This window comes from Ananas comosus, linkage group 24 (genome assembly GCF_001540865.1).
Source record: "Ananas comosus cultivar F153 linkage group 24, ASM154086v1, whole genome shotgun sequence".
Classification (NCBI taxonomy): domain Eukaryota; kingdom Viridiplantae; phylum Streptophyta; class Magnoliopsida; order Poales; family Bromeliaceae; genus Ananas; species Ananas comosus.
In genome coordinates, this window is record NC_033644.1 from 1,553,079 (window position 1) to 1,576,082 (window position 23,004).

The 23,004-nt window shown below is 34.4% G+C and overlaps 1 protein-coding gene across 1 annotated transcript; it reads left to right on the top strand.

Annotated features, from left to right (window-relative positions):
* Window positions 12,080-17,497, top strand: LOC109728503 (cell number regulator 6). Its single transcript, XM_020258915.1, has 4 exons — window positions 12,080-12,393; window positions 15,132-15,246; window positions 15,904-16,169; window positions 16,895-17,497. The coding sequence occupies exons 1-4, from the start codon at window positions 12,286-12,288 to the stop codon at window positions 17,120-17,122; spliced, it is 717 nt and encodes a 238-aa protein (XP_020114504.1). The 5' UTR covers window positions 12,080-12,285; the 3' UTR covers window positions 17,123-17,497.

Consider the following 23,004-nt stretch of genomic DNA (forward strand, 5'->3'; position numbering starts at 1 on the left):
CTCTCCTCCTCTCTCCCTCTCTCTCTCCGTTGTTTGCGCGTACGAACGAGAATGCGACAGAGGAGAGAGAGAAATTGAGAGCGTATTTATAGAGAGAGGGGAGAGGGATGAGGTGGTAAGGGCCAAATATGGAAGTTGCCATGGATTTGGGATAAAATTACGCAATTGCCATTCTAGTGTGCCGTACGAGAATCGGGAGACACCGCCGCATGCTACAATTGCATATTAGTCCACCAAACTTATCGAAATTACGCCTAAAGGCGTTCGAAGTAGGAATCAAAATTAGAATCGGAATCGAAATAAACTGGAATCGGAATCGGAATGACTCATTACCTAATTCTGTTTGGCCCATTACCTGGATCAAAATTGGAATAAATCATTCCCATTGTCAGTGTTTGGTTCAGATAGATATAAAAAACGTAATCAAATTAATATACTAACTTTATCTTTATAATATATTAATTTAAATTCAAATTGAAAATTAATATTAAATATTTACATCAAAATTTTGAAATAATGTCAAAATTTTAAATCTATTTTTTTTAAAAAAATTAAACTTTGAAGTTGAGTGGATAATTCAAAATATAAAACTAAATTTCGATTTATTCAAACTTAAAATTACAATTTAAATTTTAATTTGAATCCATAAATTTTAATTTAAGTTTTAAATAAAATTTGAGTAAAACTTTATATAAATTAAAATTTAATTTAAATTCAAATTTATAAGTTAGATTCGAAATACTTGATGAAATTTTAATTTTTAATTCTAATTCAAATTAAAATTTAAAATTATATATTTAATTTCTAAATTTAAACTCATATTTTAATTTAAAAAATTTGAAAAATAAATTTAATCCAAATTTAATTCAAACAGGCCCTAAGTATTTATTTTTAAGTATTTTGGATTAATTTCATACAGGTCTCTCTAAACATAGTGAATTACAAATATATTCCTTTAAAATTCAACTTTTTATTTATTGTGCCAGTAAAAGTCCTAATATTTTTAAATATATCCCTTCGGTTTATTACCGTTAAAGCACGGTTTATTTTATAAGTAAAATGATATTTTTGTCATCACAAATATGTTCCTCCAAAAGTCCCAACCATTAATTGAATAGGGTAAAAAAATTAATTCGCCTTATTAACTAACTAGGGTTAAGTATTTTACCTATAGTTAACCAATTTTTTCTAACGAATTTTAACGGTAGAGACATATTTGAAAACATCAGAACTTTTACAGGAACAACACAATATATGAAAGTTGAATTTTGTAGAAATATATTTGCAATTCATTACGTTTGCAGGGATCTGTATGAAATTATTTCTATTGTTAAATGCAAATTTCCAAAGTACCTTTCAAAAATTATAAATTTTTAATGTTATTTTTTTGGCTATAAATTATAAAATTTTGAATAAAATTGCGGAAAAATCCTTCATGTATGGAAAAAAAAATAATAACATTTTACCAAAATTGCTTAATAAGCCGAATATTTATAGTGTTTTCTTACCAAAATTACTTCTCAATAGTATACAAATTTAAAACGTGCCCTAAAAATATATAAATATTATGAATATTGTTTCAAAATGGTCATTATAAATTATAAAAACTTTGGATAAAATTATGAAAATTACTAAAATTGCTTCGAAAGTGGAATATTTTGGGATTTACTTACCAAAATTGCTTCCCAAGTATTTTTTAAGGGATAATTTCAAATGCGACCTCAAAAGTTATAAATATTATATATATTTCTTCAAAACTACTAATATAATTATTTTTTATCCTTATAAATTATAAATTTTTGGACAAATTATAGAATTATCATTCATGCGTGATATATAGAGGGGATACAGATATGAATATGAATACCACCAGGTATAGATTTTTCTGTTAATTACCAAAATTGCATAGTAACTCAGACATCTTTGGGGTAGGGATGTCAACGGATCGGGTTTTCAAAAACTCGAATCCGAAAACCAAATTAAAATTTGAATTCGGATCCAAATCCGGCGGGTTGTAAAAATCTATACCGTTAGATGAAGATCTAATAGATAAAAATTATTAAATATTTTATATATTATATAAATAAATAAAAGGCTAAATTACAGAAAACTCTCTTGTAATAATCCGCTTTTTCACTTTCCCTCCCTGACATTTAAAAACCTACACTTTGCCCCCTGTAAAATAAAAAATGTGTACTTCACCCCCTACTGTTAGGGTTCCGTCAGGATTCCGTTAAAAAATATATTTTTATACCGAAAAAACCCCTCCGCCATCTCCCTGTTGCTTCGACTCCCTTCGGCTCGCCACCTCGCCGCCGCCTCGCCGCCTCGCCGCCTAGCCGCCTCGCCGTCCTCCACTGCCTCGTCCTCACCCACATCCCCTTCGCCGTCCTCCGCCGCCTCGCCTTCCCCTTCTTTTCCCTTCTTCTACTGTCGCCCACCTCGGTTTTCTCCTACTGTCGCCGAAATCGAGAGCGACGAGGGTGCAGGAGGAGAAGGGGAGCAAGTAGAGAAGAAAATGGAGAGAAATCGCGGCCGATTGAGGTGGGAATCGCGACCGAACGAAGGGGCGGCTGAGGAAGATGGGAAAGAAGACGACAATGGCGAGGGGCAAAATGGTCATTTTACACACCGTAACCCCCTGTGAACATTTTTCATTTTATAGGGGGGCAAAGTGTAGATTTTTAAATATCAGGGAGGGAAAGTAAAAAAGCGGGTTATTACAGGGGATTTTCTGTAATTTAAAAATAAATTATATATATATAATTTATTTAGGTTCGGGTTCAGGTTTGGGTTCGAGTCGGGTTCAGGTTTTGGTCGGATAAATACAAAATTTATATCCATATCTATATCTGTCGGGTTTTTATTTTTTATATCCATAACCGAATCCATATCCGTTTAGTTTGAATAAACCCGTCCTATTCAAGTTCGAATTTGGATAATATTTCATATATCCATGTCCATTGATATTCTTACTTTGGGGTTTCCTTACCAAAAATACTTCTCGATAATTTTTTTTAAGAGACAAATTGGGAACGTGCCATCAAAAGTTATAAATATTATAAATATTTCTGCAAAATTGCCAATATCATTTTTATCATTATAAATTATAAAATATTTGATATTTTGTATTTTGTAGTGTTAAATTGATAATAAAAATTTTGAAAAAGTATATATATAATATTTAATACTTTTGGGGGCACGTTTCAAATTTGTCTCTTAAAAAAAATATTGAGAAGTAATTTTGGTATCCCAAATATATCTAAGTAATTTTGTAAGAAAACCCTCAAAAATTATTTAGATTAGGTAAGAAAACACTAAAAATGCTGTTCCTTAAAAATTTTATTAAGAAGCAATTTTGGTAAGATAATAAGAGAATCTGCATCTGGTGGTATCTGTATCCGTATCCATATCCGTATGAAAATAAAAATTAAATTAAATTACACTGAAATGAAAAGTAAAATAATGAATCATTAAAAATATTTTGTTCATTAATGAAATGAAAATCGTCAGTCCAATATATATATTGTAGATTTTTGCTGTGATGAAAAGCTAAAATAAATTTTAAAAATCTAAAAATAGAAATTTTAATTTGAAGTTTCTACTTCAGTTATAATAAAAACCTTTAAAGTACAAAAGTACAATAAAAATACTTTTTTACAATCATGATGGGACATATATTCTTAAAAGGATTAATTTGATTGGTTTGTTACGTCACGTCACGAATATATCCGTTGTATTCTAAAATTTTTCAACAAGTAGAGGCGGCCTTTAACTCTGTAAACAGAAAAAGTGTGATACACGCATAACTTGTGTCACGCTTTTTCAAAATTATGGTTTGAGTATGGTTATTCGAACAAGCACTAATAATTTTTTTATTAAATTTTTTTAATAATATTTTTTTATAGTAAAAATAGAATTTTAATAATTTTCGGTTGGAATCTGTCCTTTTGGTACCGTCTGGTTCCGGAATAAGCTATTTTAAACTATTTCGAGGATAGGTACAACTCTTGGAATAAACAGAAATAAAATTAATTTTGCGTTGCGATGAAAACTGAATTTTTCTCGGGAACAAGAAAAATAGCATTTGTATAGTTAGATTAGAATAGTAAGATAAGAATAATTGTAGTTTTAACATAATAATATTTTATCTAATTAATTAATACAAAACATTAACAAAACAATAATTCAACTTATTTAATTTACTAATTAATCATGAATATTCCTAAATAACCCTAAATATCTATTAATAAATTAATTACTAATTAATAATTTAATTAATCACAGGTAATTTAATAAATTAATAAATAAATTAGTTAATAACAATCAGATATTTAAATTAGTCAAAATATTAATTAATTAATCAATATAAATAATGATTATTGAATAAGTACTTTAAATAATTAATTATTTAATTAGAAAATTAATTAAAATAATAAATTAGTTACTTAAGCANTTTCTTTCTTTTCTTTTCCCTGCAGCTTTCTTTTCTTTCTTTTCTTTCCCCTGCAGCCTGCAGCTACTACTACTGCTGCTGAGCTGCTGACAGTAGCTGCGTAAGCTGTTGCTGCTGCTGCTCAGCAGCTTCTGCTGAGCTGCTGCTGCTGCTCCTGCGCACTGCTGCTGCTGCTGCTCCTGCGCACTACTGCTGCTCAGGCTGCTAAGCTGCTGCTGCTGCTATTACTCCTTCTGCTGCTGAAGCTGCTGAGGCTGCTGCTGCTCAGCAGTTTTGCTGAGCTGAGCTGAGGCTGTTGCTGCTGCTGATGTTACTACTGCTGAGGCTGCTGCTGCTGAGCTGCCTGCTGCTGCTGTTGCTCACTGCTGCTGCTGAAGCTGCTAAGGCTGCTGCTGCTCCTGCCTTGCTCACAGCAGCAGCAAGAAGCTGCTGCTGCTCCTGCTCACAGCAGCAGCAAGGGCTACTGCTGCTGCTGTTTTCAGCAGCAGGGAAAAGGGGTNATTAATCTAATAATTCAAATGGTTAGTAAATAATTAAATAAGTTAATTAGTTATTAGTTAGCAATATTTTATAATTATTAGAAACTAATTAATAGAAAAAATTATTTTAAGAATTTCATTTCTTAAGAATGTAATATACTTAAATTATCATAGTTTAATAAATAAATTTATTAAACTATATGAATTCTCAATATTTTTTTGTCCACATGTCAAGTTTTTCTTTACCCTCAACCGCATGTGATCTTTACCCTTCCCTTCATCAAGTTTAAATTAATATATCTAATTGATACATATAAACGCTCATACTATTAAAACTGCAATTAATCTATTTAAATGTTTCCACAGCCAGATATGATCCTCACCTTTCTATTTCTAATTAATTCATCATGACCCTTTCCCTTCCACTATAATTTATAATTATCATATTTTTATTTCTAATTAATTCATCATGACCTTCTTCTAGCGATGTATAATTCTCATATTTCTATCTCTAATTAATTTATCACCACCCTTTCCTTTTCCTCCATCTTTCACAGTCATTTATAATCCTCACATTTCTATTTCTAATTAATTCATCGCGACCTTCCCCTTTCCTCCATCAAACTTTCAATTAATTCATCTCTGCAATGCTCACCTCTCCACCCCTCATTTTTTCCTCTAACTCATTGTCTCCCTCCCTTTCTCTCTGTAGCACACTGGACCTTTGCAAATTGCGAGGTTCGAGTGTTCGATGTGTATTCCGAACTTCTCCACACTTGGTGGAGGCCCGTCGATGGTATACCGGCCTAAAAGTTCGATCTCGAGAGTTTTGGCTGAGTCCTGAGAGTTTTACTCTCGGGGACCGGTCCCTGATAGGAGAGACCGGTTCCCCAGTGAACAGTGCTGCGCAGCCGGCGAGGCAACCGGTCCCTGGTAGTCGAGACCGGTCCCCGAGCACGTTTGCGCGGGGAGAGACCGGTCCCGCGCAGGGAGAGACCGGTTCCCGAACGTTGGATTTTCGGGGGGCAGGCTGAGAGACCGGTCCCAGATCGGGGAGGCCGGTCCCTCTGGGCGAAAACTGCCCAGACCGGGCTGATGCAAATTTGAGTTTTTTAGGGGCCTAAGTGGATTTTGTTACCTTAGAGGCTATAGGCAGCCTCTCCTCCCCTCTCACTCTCATTTTCTCTCCATCACACTCTTCCTACACTTCTAGAGAGAGAAAGGGAAGGAGAAGAAGGAGAAGAAGAGGAGAAGGAGCTTGCTTGGAGGCCTTGGAGCACCATTTTCTTCCTCATTTCTCACCTTTGGAGGCTTGGAGCTTGCTTTTGGAGCTTTGTGGTGGATCAATCTTCAACCCTTGAAGATTTTGAGCTTGGTTTGGAGCATCCTAGAGGTATGTGGCAAGGTTCCTTCCTCTAGATCTTAGTTTTGGACCTTTTTGCTTGTCTAAACCCTAGATTTTGGATTTTAGGGTTAGATTTGGGGATTCTTGATTTGAGGCTTCTTGATCTCATTTGAATGGTTTGGAACCTTTATATAGGTTAGATTGGAAGACCNCGAAACGAAGAAGTCGATTTTGGTGGGTTTGGCTTCTTTGAAATGGGAGGAAATTCCTCCTATGCGGTTAAATGCTTTCATTTACCATGAGTTCATGTATATTCATGTTTAGTAGCATTTATGAGAATTTTTGAATGCTTAGAACTCATATGTTATGCATCAAGAAAATTTACTCTATATAGTAGAGAGAGACAATGTGCTTTGTTAATATGCATGCGGCGAACATTCTATGAGATGGTAGGAAATCAAGTTTCTTGCTCGATTTTGACTAGAATTATAAGTGCTTGAACTTAGTATCCATGTTGGGACAAAATGAGCCATAGTGTCATAAAGAGGCACTTGGCCGAGAGAATTATTAAACCGCAACATAGAGACTTGATAATAGGCCACGTTGACATCACCCATATTTAAGATATGATGAAATAGTGACTTGGCCACGATGACATTTATTATATTCCATGTTTGAGACATGACGACCGAAAGATAGGCCTATGAGATTGGTGACATATTCCATGTTATTAGACATGAGGACCTGGTACTTGTGACAGATTGTTTGACTACTTGCCATTATGCTCATTCGCACATGCTTGTGAGGGTCGCTCCCTACAAGCCGGCACTCCGGAGATAGCCATCGCGATACATATTCGCCGTGCGGGATTGGGCGCCGAAGTAGATTGCCGTGGGACAGGCTCATTCTTAGGGTGGGGATGTTGACTACCACGGGGCCATTAGGCTCGGCACTGGCCAGACAGCCTACGGGTGGGTCTCAGGGCCATAGACAGCCTTCGGGTGGGTCTCTTCAGATTTGACTTTGAGTATTCATTATGACATGCGGACAGATGATGACTTAGTGTACTACTTGGACATTGACTAGAATAGTAAGCAACGGAACTTTACTATTTCGCATTGTGAACATTATGATAGTTGAAGACTTTTACTTCATGCATAGTTGCTTCATACTTATGCTATTTATGCTAAGTAGAGATATCATGTTGTAGTAAGTTACATTTTACTTACCTTTCGCTTTTCTACATTTATAGTCACTGACATCTTTTGTAGCTTTGGGCCTTGTGGTGCATTCACTGAAGTCAGTAATTGCCCACTGGAAACTATTTTTAATAGTTCTCACGCCCCTATTTTATGGTTTCCTTTTCAGAGCCTTCGGCACCAGCGGAGGCACGGGATCGCGGCAAGGGGATCACTTAGCTAGCTAGCGAGGAGCGGTACTTTGCCTAGGTGGTTACTCTTTCTTTTGTAGTTAAGAGAGTGAGAGGTTTTGTATCCATGAATAGAGACCACCTATATATCTACCTATAGCACTTGTATCTGGGATTTTCTTATATCACTTTATGTTTTATTTAGTGGATTTATAGCTTTATCCTTATCCCTTGTTGTAGCATTTAGACATTTATAATGCTTTGATACTCCTAGATGTCTTTTATTATTGCTTTTATTATTGTTGTTTTTAGACGCCTTATATGTTTTAGACGTATGGCGGGTCTAGACACGCGCCGGGCGGGTTTCCGCTGGGTCCCGGGGCGTGACACTCTCTCTCCCTCACTAATGTGTGTACACCTTCCCTCTCCGCTGCGACCAAAGGGCTCGTAGTCACTATCACTATCGTTGTCGCCAGAGAAGGCATGCATCACTGGTTCCATCCCCACCGCCAACAACGAAGAACCTTTAGCAGATGTGGCAAATGATATACATAAAAAAAATATTTGATGTTATTTTATTATTAATTATTTTTATAGTTTTTATTCGCTGCAAAGCACGAGCCTTTTCACTAGTTATTATTTAAAGGGGAGAATAAAGAACTAGAGTTGCTATTCCATGGAGAGGGAAGAATAGTAGTTCTCCTCTCTTAACGGGTTATTTTAGAATAACCCGTTAAATAACCCGTTAAGAGAGGAATAGTCATTTTCACATTGTTTGATAGAATAAGGGGGATAAACTCCTTTATTCCATATTTATCCCCCAACCAAATGGTGCCTTTTTAAGTATTGAAGCTATTCCATAAGCATTTATTTATAATAGTAGAAAAATTACATGAAATATATTAACTAAATCAATAAAGATAAACAACACATTTAAATTTTGAAGTTAAAGTGTCATTTACTGACTCACATCAAACAAAAATGAAAGGCTGAATAGTAGAATCAAAATTTTGAAAGGTTGAGTAGTCGATTCACTATAGTTCATAGTTTGAAAAAGTTTAGTATGTTTTTACTTAATTAAAAATTTATAAGGATAAAGTAGTAATTCTAAAGTATTGTAGAAATATATATAATAACTTTTGAATTAATAGGGGGTAAGATGTATACTCTAATTTGAGGTGTACTAATAGCATTGCTCATCCTTTTACAAAAATTCTATTCGTACATTCAAAACGGAGTATAGATCTTACACCCCCGTTCTAGGGTTTATAAAATTTTAAGGCTAAATTACATAAAACTTTTCTGTCAAAATCCGATTTTTCACTTCCTCTCATGTCATTTAAAAACCTACACTTTGCCCCCTTTTAAAATAAAAAATGTTCACGGGAGGTACGGTGTGAACTGTGATGATAAAATGACTATTTTGCCCCTCACCATTTTCATCTCCTTCCTCATTTTCCTCATCCGCCATCTCGATTGGCCGCGGTTCACGCCTCGATCGGCTGCGGTTTCTCTCCATTTTCTTCTCCATCTGCTCCCCTTCTCCTCTTGCACCTTCGCCGCCCCTCGATTTCAGCGACAGTAGAGAGTAAATCAAGGTAGGCGTGGATGGAGAGGTGGGCAAGGGCAACGAGGGCGAAGGCGAGGCGGCGAAGAAGGGCGAAGGGGTGTTTGTGGGCGAGGGCGAGGCGGCGAGGCTGCAAGGCAGAGGAAGGCGAAGCAACAAGGAAGAGGGCGGAGGGTATTTTTGGTATAAAAAAATATTTATAACGGAACCCTAACGGATTACTAACGGTAGGAGGTGAAATGCACATTTTTTATTTTACAAGGGGGCAAAGTATAGATTTTTAAATGACAAGGAGGGAAAGTGAAAAATCGAATTTTGACAGGAGGGTTTTCTGTAATTTAGCCAAATTATAAATAATTTTTTAGTAAAAAGAAAATTGATGTGATGAGTAGGGAATAGTAACTTAAATTGATAGGGACAATTGCTTCGAGACTTTCTTATTTATCCGATTTAGAAGGCTAATATAAAAAATACTCTCTTTAACGTTTAAAGTTATTTCAAATATAGCCCTAGAAACAACTGTTATTTTTGTGAAGTTACAATTTAGTCTTTCAAATGTATCCTTTTATTATCACCAATTTTTCTTATTTACTCTTAAATTAAGGACAAAAGAGATATTTTGACTTTTTTTACTTTTTCAAATACACCTTTTTATTATCATCGACTTTTCTTACTTACCCTTAAAGTTAGGAGCAAAAGAGTTATTTTGACGTTTTTTGTTATTCTGGTAAAAATTTAACTTGAGTTTAATCCAAAATGACTTAGGCTTCGTTTGGGATTGCGGGGAGTTTGCGTTACGTGCGGGGAGAAAGTACGTTGGAAGAATACCCTGTTTGTTTCCGTATGTAATATTGTGTTCCGCATATGGCGATGAGTCAGTTACGATATATTTTCTGCGGTCCCACCGGAGAACGCAAAAGCATATCCTAAGCCTTTTCCTCAACTCAATTTTATCTAATAGCGTTAGATAGACCTCAATACCAAACTAAGCCTTAACGGGTACTAACAGCAGATGACCTAAAGTTATATTCTGTTAGTGAGCTATTAGGAATAGCTGCTATCTCTGTAAAATTACTATTTTACCTTTTCAAATACATCCTTCTATTGTCACCAGCTTTTCTTATTTACTCTTAAATTAGGGACAAAAAATGTATTTTAACTTTTTGGCCCTTCAAATATGCCCTTTTATCATTACCAACTTTTTTTTGTAATTTATTTTTAAGTTAGGAGGAAAAGAGATATTTTTGACTTCTTTTTAACTTTAGTAAAAATTTAATCCGAGTTTACCGAAGATAGCTTGATGGGTACTAATAGCGAAGTTATTTTTAAATAATAGAGAAATATACAAGAAATATATATTAACAGAAAAGTGGGGGTACATAAAAGAAATACTTCAAAAGTTTTAAGAGGCGTATAGATAATTATATTTAAAAATATAGTTTTTGAATAGCCTCTATTTTGTATCTAGTCCTCTTAAAACTTTTTTTTAGCAAATGATTCTAACAATTTTATATTTACATAAATAACCCTTTCTTACCACGCGAGCGTCTAAGTGACATTTTTAAGTTGAATACTTCACCGTGTTTCATTTTATATTTTTTATTACTCCTAACTTAAAAAAGAGGTATTAAAGTGTAAATATGAACACGATAGTTCAATTCTCGTGCTTAATTTAAAAATACCAATGTGGCGATCGCATGGTTAGAAGAAGGCTATATATATAAAAATATAAATTTGTTAGGATAATTTATAAATTTTTTTTTGAGGGGCGTAAATATAATTTTATTTTTTCAAGTTGATGGAGTGTAAGTTATACATACCTTTTTTTCAGGTTTTTTTTTTATATTTGGCCCCCTCAAAAAAGTATTTTTCATAAACAGTCCTACTAATTTTATAATTCAATTTTAGTTATATACCTGCCAAGCAGGCGTCACGTCAGACACGATAATTATTTTCACATCCGCCATTCCTGCTCGCGTGGCGTCGACGTGTGACAGAAATAGGAGCAAAATTATAATTGTAAAATTAGCGTGGCTATTTATAAAAATAAATATTTTGAGCAAAAAAAAACTTTTTTTTTCCTAGAGTTAATTATATACAAGTTCCCACAAACATGATGAATTATAGATATATCACTATAAAGTTCAACTTTCATAAGTTATCCTTGCAAAGTCTTAATGTATTCAGATATGTCCCTGCCGTTAGAATCCGTTAAAAAAATTTTGTTAACCACATCCAAAATATTTAACCATGATTAATTAATAAGATAAATTAATAATTTTATCATTGTTCTTCTTTCCTTACTCTTCATCATCTTCTTCCTCTTTCTCTTCCTCTTCTTTTTCTTCTTCTTCTTCTTCTTCTTCTTCGTATCCTCCTTCTTCATTTTTCTTTTCCTTATCTTTCTTCGAATCAGCCGCACCTTCGCCCTCCGCCTCGTCGCTGCGGGCCTCAGCCTCATCCTCGTCAGCCGCAACTCCAACAAGCTCCGCGAAGTCACCGACGCCCGCTCCGGCAGCCCGAAAAGGAAGAGAAAGGGGAAAAAAGACATTTATGAGGGCATTTTTACAAACATATACCAACTAAAACTTTTGGAGGGACATATTTGTGAGGACAAAAATGTCATTTCATAAACCTATTGTTAAAAAATAAACAGTTCTCTAACGGATACTAACCAGAGGAACATATCTGAATACATTAGAATTTTTACAAGAATAACTTACGAAAGTTGAACTTTATAGGAATATATCTGTAATTTATCATGTTTACAGGACCTGCTGTATGCAATTAACCCCTTTTTCCTATTATGTCAACGTCCGAAGCATTGTGTCATTGACAAATGGGGGCCGGCGATTCCGTAGGGATCGGGACGTGAATCTCTCGTTTCCTCACTTCCCCCCTCTCCTTCTATTTAACCCTTCTCCTCCTCAGTATTCATTTACCCAGATCCCAAAAAAAAAAAAAAAAGAAAAAACCGAATTTCGCGAATCCGAACCCTAATCTCGATTCGAGAACGATCGGATCCGATCATCGTCTTCGTGCTCTTCGATCTCGCGCGGCGGCGAGGCGATGGCGGAGGGGGCGGCGACGTCGTACGTGAAGCTCACCAAGGATCAGGATGCGCCCATGGAGGAGATCCGCCCCGGCGAGCTCAACCAACCCGTCCGCGTTCCCGAGGTTTTCATTTCGATTCCTGTTTTTTTTTTTTTTTTTTTAAAATTTTCTTGTTGTGTAAGGGTAAAAATGGATGGAGATCCTGTGAATTATAAGTGCATTTTGAAATTGGATCTTAAATTGTGGTTTTTGGTTGATATTGTTGTTGGTTTCCATTTGGTTTGCGTGATCCGAACTACTTCGATGAATTGGATTGGAGACTCCGTCAAATTTCATGCCTTCATTAACTTAAGTGTGAATTTTGTTAATTTTTGTAGCTAATGAACCTATTTTTCATTTTGACTCATGCTTTTTTTATTATTTTCTTATTAACGAAGGGTAAAAATGGATGGAGATCCTGTGAATTATAAGTGCATTTTGAAATTGGATCTTAAACTATAGTTTAACTTCCATTTGGTTTGTGTGATTCAAACCGTTTGGATGAATTGGATTGGAGATTTTGTTACATTAATTAGCGAGTCCCTTCAAAATTTCATGCCTTCATTAACTTAAGTGTGAATTCTATTAATTTTTATAGCTATTGAACCTGTTTTTCATTTTAATTTATGTTTTTTTTTTCTGTTATTATTGAAGGGTAAAAATGTATGGAGATCCTGTGAATTATAAGTGCATTTTGAAATTGGATCTTAAACTACAGTTTTTTGTTGATATTGTTATTAACTTCCATTTGGTTTGTGTGATTCTAACTATTTTGATGAGTTCGATTGGGGATTTTTTTACATTAATTAGCGAGTCCCGTTAAATTTCATGCTTCATTAACTTAAGTGTGAATTTTGTTAATTTTTATAGCTAATGAACCAATTTTCATTTCGACTCATGTTTTTTTTATTATTTTCTTATTAGCGAAGGGTAAAAATGGATGGAGATCCTGTGAATTATAAGTGCATTTTGAAATTGGATCTTAAACTATAGTTTAACTTCCATTTGGTTTGTGTGATTCAAACCGTTTGGATGAATTGGATTGGAGATTTTGTTACATTAATTAGCGAGTCCCTTCAAAATTTCATGCCTTCATTAACTTAAGTGTGAATTCTATTAATTTTTATAGCTATTGAACCTGTTTTTCATTTTAATTTATGTTTTTTTTTTCTGTTATTATTGAAGGGTAAAAATGTATGGAGATCCTGTGAATTATAAGTGCATTTTGAAATTGGATCTTAAACTATAGTTTAACTTCCATTTGGTTTGTGTGATTCAAACCGTTTGGATGAATTGGATTGGAGATTTTGTTACATTAATTAGCGAGTCCCTTCAAAATTTCATGCCTTCATTAACTTAAGTGTGAATTCTATTAATTTTTATAGCTATTGAACCTGTTTTTCATTTTAATTTATGTTTTTTTTTTCTGTTATTATTGAAGGGTAAAAATGTATGGAGATCCTGTGAATTATAAGTGCATTTTGAAATTGGATCTTAAACTATAGTTTTTTGTTGATATTGTTATTAACTTCCATTTGGTTTGTGTGATTCTAACTATTTTGATGAGTTCGATTGGGGATTTTTTTACATTAATTAGCGAGTCCCGTTAAATTTCATGCTTCATTAACTTAAGTGTGAATTTTGTTAATTTTTATAGCTAATGAACCAATTTTCATTTCGACTCATGTTTTTTTTATTATTTTCTTATTAGCGAAGGGTAAAAATGGATGGAGATCCTGTGAATTATAAGTGCATTTTGAAATTGGATCTTAAACTATAGTTTAACTTCCATTTGGTTTGTGTGATTCAAACTGTTTGGATGAAATGGATTGGAGATTTTGTTACATTACTTAGCGAGTCCTTCAGATTTATGCCTTCATTAACTTAAGTGTGAATTCTGTTAATTTTTATAGCTATTGAACCAGTTTTTCATTTTAGTTTATGTTTTTTTTTTCCTTAGTATGGAAGGATAAAAATGTATGGAGATCCACATTTTGAAATTGGATTTTAAACTATAGTTTTTATTGATATTGTCGTTACCTTCCATTTGGTTTGTGTGGTTCTGACTATTTCAATGAATTTGATTGGGGATTTTGTTAAATTAATTAGCGAGTCCGTCAAATTTCATGCCTACGTTAACTTAAGTGTGAATTTCGTTTTTGATTCATGTTGTTTTTTTGTTTTCTTACTATGGAAGGGTAAAAATGCATGGAGGTCCTGTGAATTGTAAGGGCAGTTTGGAATAGGTTCATAAACTGTTATTTATTTATTTTTTTGATTGATGCCCGATCAATTTTCATTTATTTTAATTTGAGTTATTTCAGTAGATTGGATTTTTTTTAAAATTGAATTTATTTTCTACTGTTTTTTTATGGTCATAAAAAAGAAAAAAAATGCACAATATGAGCTTGCATTTTCATACAATCAGTATCTAGAAGGTGTCGGCACTCGGTCTAATGAATTTAGTTGATTCAATAGGGATTTTGTTAGAGTAATCAGTGAAATTGTCAAATGTTTTTTGAATTTAACAACTTTTCATTGGTAGGAAGTGTGAAGTTTTTTAATTTATAACTTATGGAACCATAAAATTAACTCAATTAAACAAATAAAATTTTCTAGGTTAAAAATTGACTTAGTTGAGTGAGTCTCCATATATATTTGTAGTTTTTTTTTTCTGTATTTTATTTTTTCAAATTTTCTTTACCTTTTGATCACGTTCTCGCCGGTTTTTTTATCATATGATCAGTATATGTCAAAGTTGTTGTATATAATTTGTTTGATTTTACTATTTTGTCCCAATCTTTTTTTGCTCCTGGACACAGTTGGAGGTCCGGAGGTGCCATGAGTGCGGGCAGCCACTTCCGGAGAGCTATGAGCCACCAGCGGATGAGCCCTGGACGACAGGGATTTGTGGGTGCGCGGAGGATACTGAGAGCTGTAAGATATCACGATCCTTTGGATAATCGTTGTCTGGGTCATTGGTTGTTCATAAGGCATTACCTTGCATTCTTGTCTGTCAAAATGAATGAATTATCTAACACCAAATTATAAAAAACAGAAGAGAGAAATTAGATCTGATTTAGTGCTTAAGCATGCTATTCAAACAGAGTTGGACATCTCTTACGGAAATTTTGCTGCGGGATTAGTGAGTAAATGCCGATCATTTTGGACTTCACTAAAGCATTTGAAAAAGGTTTTGATTGAGGCTGTGTCGAAAATCACCTGTTATATAGTGCAAGCATACAAATGTCGTTCAATGCGCCTATAAGATGGATGTTTGGTGCAATGACACTTTGCAGGAATGAGTACGAAAGCCAGTTCCGTCAATTGATCCACGTTACTAGTGAAACTGTTATTATTTATTTTATAAAAATCAGAAATTAACACTTTATGAAGGCGTAGATGGTGAGTTTCGTGCTATAGTTAAAAGCATTTGCATTTTAATCTTTATTGTGACACTGAACAGTCGAATCTTTTGCCTTTCCAAGTCAATGTGCTATGTCATAATATTTGTTTGTTCACTTTAGAGTTATCATTAACATTTGTGGTTTTCTGTTGTTCTTCTTATGTCAAAAATGATTTTCGTCGATGAAGGCTGGACTGGATTGTTCTGTCCTTGTGTTTTGTTCGGGCGCAATGTTGAGAGCCTCAGAGAGGATATCCCTTGGACACAGCCATGCATTTGCCACGCAATATTTGTTGAAGGAGGCATGGCGCTTGCAGCTGCCACAGCAATCTTTCATGGCATCGATCCAAGGACCTCTTTTCTGATTGGAGAAGGATTATTGTTCGCGTGGTGGATGTGCGGCATATACACTGGTCTCTTCAGACAGTCTTTGCAGACGAAATATCATCTCAAGGTACTAATTAATTATTCCTATTAAATATGCACATATAGTCTATTTCTGGGCTTACTCAGATCATTGGTCTGAATTCTATTACATGTCGCAAATACAAGAAAGTAGTTTGCATGGCAAGCAACAAATACACATGTATGGAGATTGTTGGTTCGATCATTTGTTGGTGATGTGAACATGCTAAAGTACTAAGTAGAGCTAAAAAAAGACTATCAGCTGGATTGTCTTCGGTACCTCTCGTTTTAAACACAGTACCTGCTTATGGTAGTTCTTATCTTTATTGATATGAGAGATGCACTAACTGAATATGAACAAATTATCTACCTTATTCTCTCATGTCACATTCAAAACTCTTACTGGTACATAAGTATAGGTAATTTTCATTTACAACAATTGAAATATTTGGGAGAAAAAGCATATCATTTGTTGGCATGACAATCTTATCTGGTTACATTTTAAAAGACTCTGGCCATCTCTTTCCAACTCTTTCGTTCGATGCTTATGAACCCTTTCCATCATTTTCCTATTAATTGCGTTGGAGATATAAATTAGAGATGAACCTAGAAAATATTTGTTCATTCTCTCTCCCACCTTTATTGTTATGCACACCATGCTTGTTCTTGTTGACACCCTCATTGAATTTATTAATATTTATTTATTTTGCGTCATGTATGTAATCTTTCATGCAATGTTGGTCTTTACTGATTTACTTTTCCGGCATATCTCAGAACTCTCCATGCGATCCTTGCGCGGTCCACTGCTGCATGCATTGGTGTGCAATCTGCCAGGAGCACCGGGAAATGAAGGGACACCTCTCCGATAATGTCGTCATGCCGATGACCATCATCAACCCACCTGCGGTGCAAGAAATGAACGTGAACGAGAATCGCGAGTCAGCGGGATCTGAGAACGGCGTCCACAACCAGCACACTGAAGTCGAGATTCAGCCTTTGTAGTGAATGCAACATTTCTGCCTAAGGTCAGGTTCTGATCTTAGCATCACAGTTTACTTGGCTTATTTTCCCCGGCTTCTGATTATATCTTAGTTTCCTGTAGATTTTGGTAATTTTTCAATGCGGAAGTCGATACACTACATCATTTTTTGGCACCAATTTGAGTCATCAATTGTCGTCGGATTTATCATTTCGTGTTTTACAGAATAAGAAATGAAAATTACTATATTTAGTTTCCTGTCACTATTTCTAAGGAGAACTTTTATACTTGCTAGGTCATCGTTTTTGTATAAGAAAGAAACATGACAAGTAAACATCTCTGAGGGTCGGAGAAATGTTTGATTATTCATCTTCAACAAGCAAATATTTTGATTATCATTGTTTTCCCTGCATTATGCTTACTACTAATTCTGATTTTGCTGGTATGTTTAATTTTCTCTTTAACTGGATCGGCACAAAAGAGTTTCTTCTTCATATGCGGAAAGCTTGGTGAATCTCCAAATAAAAATAAAAAGGGAAGGAAAAAAAGAAAAAGAAAATTTCCAAATTACTTTTGGATGGAGAACTCACTGCATTCATTTTGTTTTTAATATCATACTATTGAAAGGGCCCCTTATCTTGGAAAATTGATGGTATATGAAGCATTAGTGTCGCAAAATGTTTGACGGGGTGATGGCTCCTGAAATTTGAAAATTCACTCAGATTACAAGTATGTGCATTATTCAAACCCTTTACCAGAAAAGATTTAAAATTAAGTTCTGATTCTTTTACAGCATAAAACAAACTTAAATCTTGGTTTCTGTATTGTTGTAACTGCTCATTTCTTGTTGTTTTTGATTTGATGCATGAGCAATAAACTGCATAGCCACAATTGCACTTGCACATCATGAAAGATGTTGCTGATCATAAATTTTGACAATTACAGTGTAGGGTTTTTTTTTTTTTTTTTTTTTTTTTTTCGGTTTAAACATTTGAAATCTACTTGCGGGGTATTTAATGTACATTGATTGTAAACATTTTACATTTCAATTTTCAAGTGCATGTACCTCTGATACCTCATTAGTCTCACATTGGATAGGAATGCGGTTGTCAACTTGTCATTGGCTATATAAGAGGATTTCATCCTACTAATAATAACTGAGCTTAAGTATTTTTGGCTAGTGGCTTGGGCCCAATGAATTATTATTGCTAATGGATCGGGTCGTTACATTTGGTATCGGAGCTGATTCTCCAGTCGAAAGTGTGAGATAAATATTGGCTGAGCCGGTTCTCGAGTCTCACATCGCCTAGTGATGATCTTCGGCTGTATGAGTTTAGAGCTAACGAGGACGTCAGGGCCTAAACGGGGTGGAGTCTGTGACACACATCGGATGGTATTTACTAATAATAATAACTGGGCTTAAGTATTTTGGGTCGGTGGTTTGGGCCCAACGAGTTATTATTGTTAGTGGGTCGGATCATTATAGTACCGGTCCCTCTTGTTAAATATGAGTTGGTGTCAATTTGAATATTGTGAAACTTGTTATAGATAATCAAAAGCATTTTAAGATTATTTCTGGAAAAGAAAAAAAAACAAAGCGAGTAGCTTGCTAGCTTGCTATTTTTCTCTCTCAAAGATTAAAATAAAATAAAGGCTAAATTATATAAAATTTTTCTGTTAAAATCTAATTTTTCACTTCCTCCCATGTCATTTAAAAACCTACACTTTACCCTCTTGTAAAATGAAAAATGTTCACAGGAGGTACGGTATGAACTGTGATGATAAAATGATTTTTTTGCCTCTCATCATTTTGCCTCTCATCATGTTCATAGGAGAGAAGGCTGAGGGTATTTTTGGCATAAAAAATAATATAATAATATTTTATAAACGGAATCCTAAAGGTAGGGAGCGAAGTAAACATTTTTTATTTTACAAGGGGGCAAAATATAGGTTTTTAAATGGCAGGGGGAAAGTGAAAAATCGAATTTTTACATAAAGGTTTTATGTAATTTAGCCTAAAATAAATAACTAAAAAGGGATACACTACGGCACCAATGAACGTAAAATGATACTTTTTAGTACCGAATGTAGTTCGTTAGAAACGGCAATATGAATCAACCCAACATAAAATATCAATTACTCACCTTTATAGTCGTGTGAGTTTTAAGAACTGTTTGATTGTACATAGTTGTAATTTGTAATTGCATTGCAGTTTAATTCATCTGAATTCAACTACTACATTTGCAATTGCTAGGCTCTACTGCACCAGTTAAAATTACGCCTAAATTGCCTCAACGTTCTAACTGCAGCGTTTGGAGAGAGAGTAATTTTAAATAAAAATAAGCTTACTTCCCTAGTAATTCTTTTAATAGATTTTTTTTTCAACCTTTTTATACATAGGGGGCAATCTTTTTACTCCATATATATAAAATAATAAAAATTCGTAAGTACACTTCTCAATCGTGTGCAGCCAAACAAAGTATTTATAACTGTAATATTTTTTACTATAACTAACCGAATAAAATAAATGTTTTGCATTTTTAACTGTATTTATCTTCACCTACATTATATTTATAAATTTACAATTGCGTAGAACCACGCCTCCAAGGGCATATTTGTTTCATTGAAACTGGACTTTGGGTTGAAGTGGACTTAGGGTTTAAGTGGAGTTCGGTGAAAACTACTTCTTCCCCGGTGTTTGTTTCGTAGTTATGAAAGTGAAGTTTCATTAATTCTGATGTTTGTTTGGTAGGAAGTGTATGATGTAAAACTATAATTTATATATAAATAATAAATATTTTAATAAATAAAAATAATATAATTATATTTTTTATAATTAAAATTTAATTTAAAGCAACTAAATTATTTTTGTATACATAAATTATAGTAATACAACAATAAAATTATAAAGTAAAAAAAAAATATTAATACTTAATTAATAAATTTTTATCATATTTTAAATGTACAAACTAAATAAAGAAAATATTAAAACTTAACTAATCAATTGTTATCATATTTTAGATATATTAACTGAATAAAAAAAATAATTAATAACATAATTAAATGTATTTAAATATAACTATCTTTATCTATAATATTATTATTATTATTATTATTTTACCTTTCTTCACCGTAAGTGACTTTGGCTGATGATGGGGCGAAGTCAATTACGCTGTTTTGTTTGAGGTTAACTCGATTTTCGACCGTAATTTTTTTACGGCGAACCAAACAACAGAAGTGTTTAGGACGAAAACGACTTCCTTCTCTCCACTTCCATCCCACTTCCACCCAAATAAACATGCCTTGAATGAAAGTTAACTCCAGTACTCAAAAAGTCCAAAATCAATCAAAGTAATGGCAAGGAAATAATTTTTTTTTTCTTTTATTTAAATAAAGAAAAGGTTTACAGTCCAGAACATTATTTGCTTAATTAAGGGTAAAAATTATTATTGGGTGAATATATGCTTTTATGCTTCTCTATTTTTTTCACTAGACCATATAAATTATAATAATTTAACCAATTCCTCACAATATGCCTACAGTGATATTATTTATGAAAATAAATAAATTATTTTTCTATTATACGTTTGCGCCATAGGTATCCCTACTTTTCACGTATCCCAAATGAGTCAAAAGAAAAAAAAAAAAAAAATCAATAGGGAGCTCCCTAGCAAAGTCTTCAGTACTTATGAATTTTGCTTATATCTGAAGATGATAATTCTTTCCTTTAGAATTTATAAAGTTCTTTTTAAAATTTTAGTATTAAAACACATCCAGTGAATTCTTAAATTCAGGCAAAATTGACATGTAGCAGTGGATCGGGGGCTTGCAAACGAGGCGTTGCTGGGGAGCTCTTCGCTAAAGTTCTATCACCTAAATGTTGCCTAATTTGAGAGAAAAAAAACTTCAATGTAAGGAGACCCTTCTAAAAATAATAGCATGATCTGAACACAACGCGAAAATATTGAAAAAGAAAAATCTAAAATCACCGAGCACAATCCTGTACAATCCATAGATAACTACACAACTCAATACTAATTATCATTACCGATCCTCTCTAGAGCAAGTGGCAAAGGGCTTGGTGGTTGGTATCCGAAATTCAAGTTCGAATCCTAGTTGATTCATATTTCTAGATAAGTTTATTTCTAAATGAAATAAACGAAGCGGGTAGCGTGCTATCTATTTCTCTCAAAAAAAAAAAAGGTATATACTAGCTTTTTCACTTTACCCATTGATTTTTAAAAATCTATATTTTGTCACCTCAAAATTTTAGAAATATTGTCAACAGATTATAGAGTTAATAAATAGGGACAAATGAAAAAAATGTCCTAATTTGTTTTAGAGAAAATTTTAAAATATATTCCTATCATTTTTAGAGATATTTTTGATATATTTACTTATAAATTATAAAAAATAAGTGGAACTGTATCGAAACTCTGACGAAAAGAGGCTAAATGTAACAACTTCAAATTTTGAAAGGGCAAATTATAAGATTATAAAAGTCCAGAAGGAAAAGTAACAAAAATAAATATTTATTGACTGATTTTCTATATTATAACTTTTTTAAAACTATGGTTTGAACATTTTAGATGTTCAGAATTGATCATTGCACGAATGAGTGGTGGGAATTTGTGGTGCGCAAGAAAATTTTGCGCATGAAATTATAAAAGAACTACACTACTATACAGATGATAGTACCTTTTTGAATATAATAAAATATGTTTAATAAATTAATTGATGGTCAATAATACATGGCCTTTTTGCATAAAAAATTCACTTATTTTGGGCTTTTGCAAACCCGGGTCACCTTTTTCGTTTTTGCAGATTCGGTCCGCTTTTTCAGCAAACTGACCAAAATACCCTTATTACTTTTTCTCTTTCCTCTTTCTCTCTCCTCTTCGTTTCTGTCGTTCTTTTTTTTTTTCTCGCCGAAAAAAAAAGGCGGACCGTCGCCTTCTTCTTCACCGTTGTCTCCCTCCTCACCATCCTTCTTCACCGTCGCCCCCCTCCTCACCTTCCTCTCCACCGCCCGCGACCCCCTCCTCCTCTCCTCCGCCGCCGCGCGGGACCCAGCCCATCCCGTCGCCGCAGCGCGGCAGCGGGGCAATATGGGCGGGAACGGTCGGTCGGGTGGCGATGCCGGGAGAATGAAGAAATGGCCGAGCGAGAAGGGAGGCATCGAAGGGCGCAGGAGCGGGGAGGCGGAAGCGAACCGGCGCCGGACCAGTGTCGCGCGTGTTTCTTCGTCGTCGGGCTGCTTCTCCCGCGCTGCGAGAAGCGGGCCAGCGGCCTTGCTTCTCCCACGACGACGTCGAGACGCCGCGTCCGCCAGCGGACCCAGCCGATCCCGTCGCCGCAGCGGCACTGGGCCGCGTGCGCAACGGGGTCGGATGTTTTTTATTTGTAAATGGATCTTTAACCAGATATTTTAATGCTTCTCATCTTTTGCATTTGTTTCTCTCTTTTAAGAAGGGGAAAGTTGCCAACAAGAGGAGATAGAGGAGAACAGTGCAAAAGAGGAGAAACAGTGAAAGAGGAGAAAAGTGCAAAAGAGGTGGGGAAGCGAGTTAAATATCTCTTAAATGGATGCAGTTGTTTAGATAAATGGGTACAGTTTTTTTCTTGTTGCACAATTTTTCTTTGTTACACTGTTTTTATTGTTAAACTAAATCTTTACAGATATTTATATGCTTCTCCGCTGTGTTGCATTGTTTTCTCTCTTAAGAGGAGAAAACGTGGCACAAGAGGAGAACAGTTAAATATTCTTAAAGGGTGCAGTTTAAGATAAAATGGGTGGCAATTTTTTTTTCTTGTTGCCCATTTTTTCTTTGTTCACTGTTTTTTATTTAAAAATACAATCTTTAAAGATTTTATAGCTGTTCTCCTACTTTTGCACTGTTTTCTC

Bases quoted from the DNA above. Each gene is read 5' to 3' on its own strand.
- LOC109728503 (XM_020258915.1), top strand. From the start codon at position 12,286: ATGGCGGAGGGGGCGGCGACGTCGTACGTGAAGCTCACCAAGGATCAG. The intron at 12,394-15,131 runs GTTTTCATTTCG...TCCTGGACACAG, and splicing joins AACCCGTCCGCGTTCCCGAG to TTGGAGGTCCGGAGGTGCCA. The intron at 16,170-16,894 runs GTACTAATTAAT...GGCATATCTCAG, and splicing joins AGACGAAATATCATCTCAAG to AACTCTCCATGCGATCCTTG.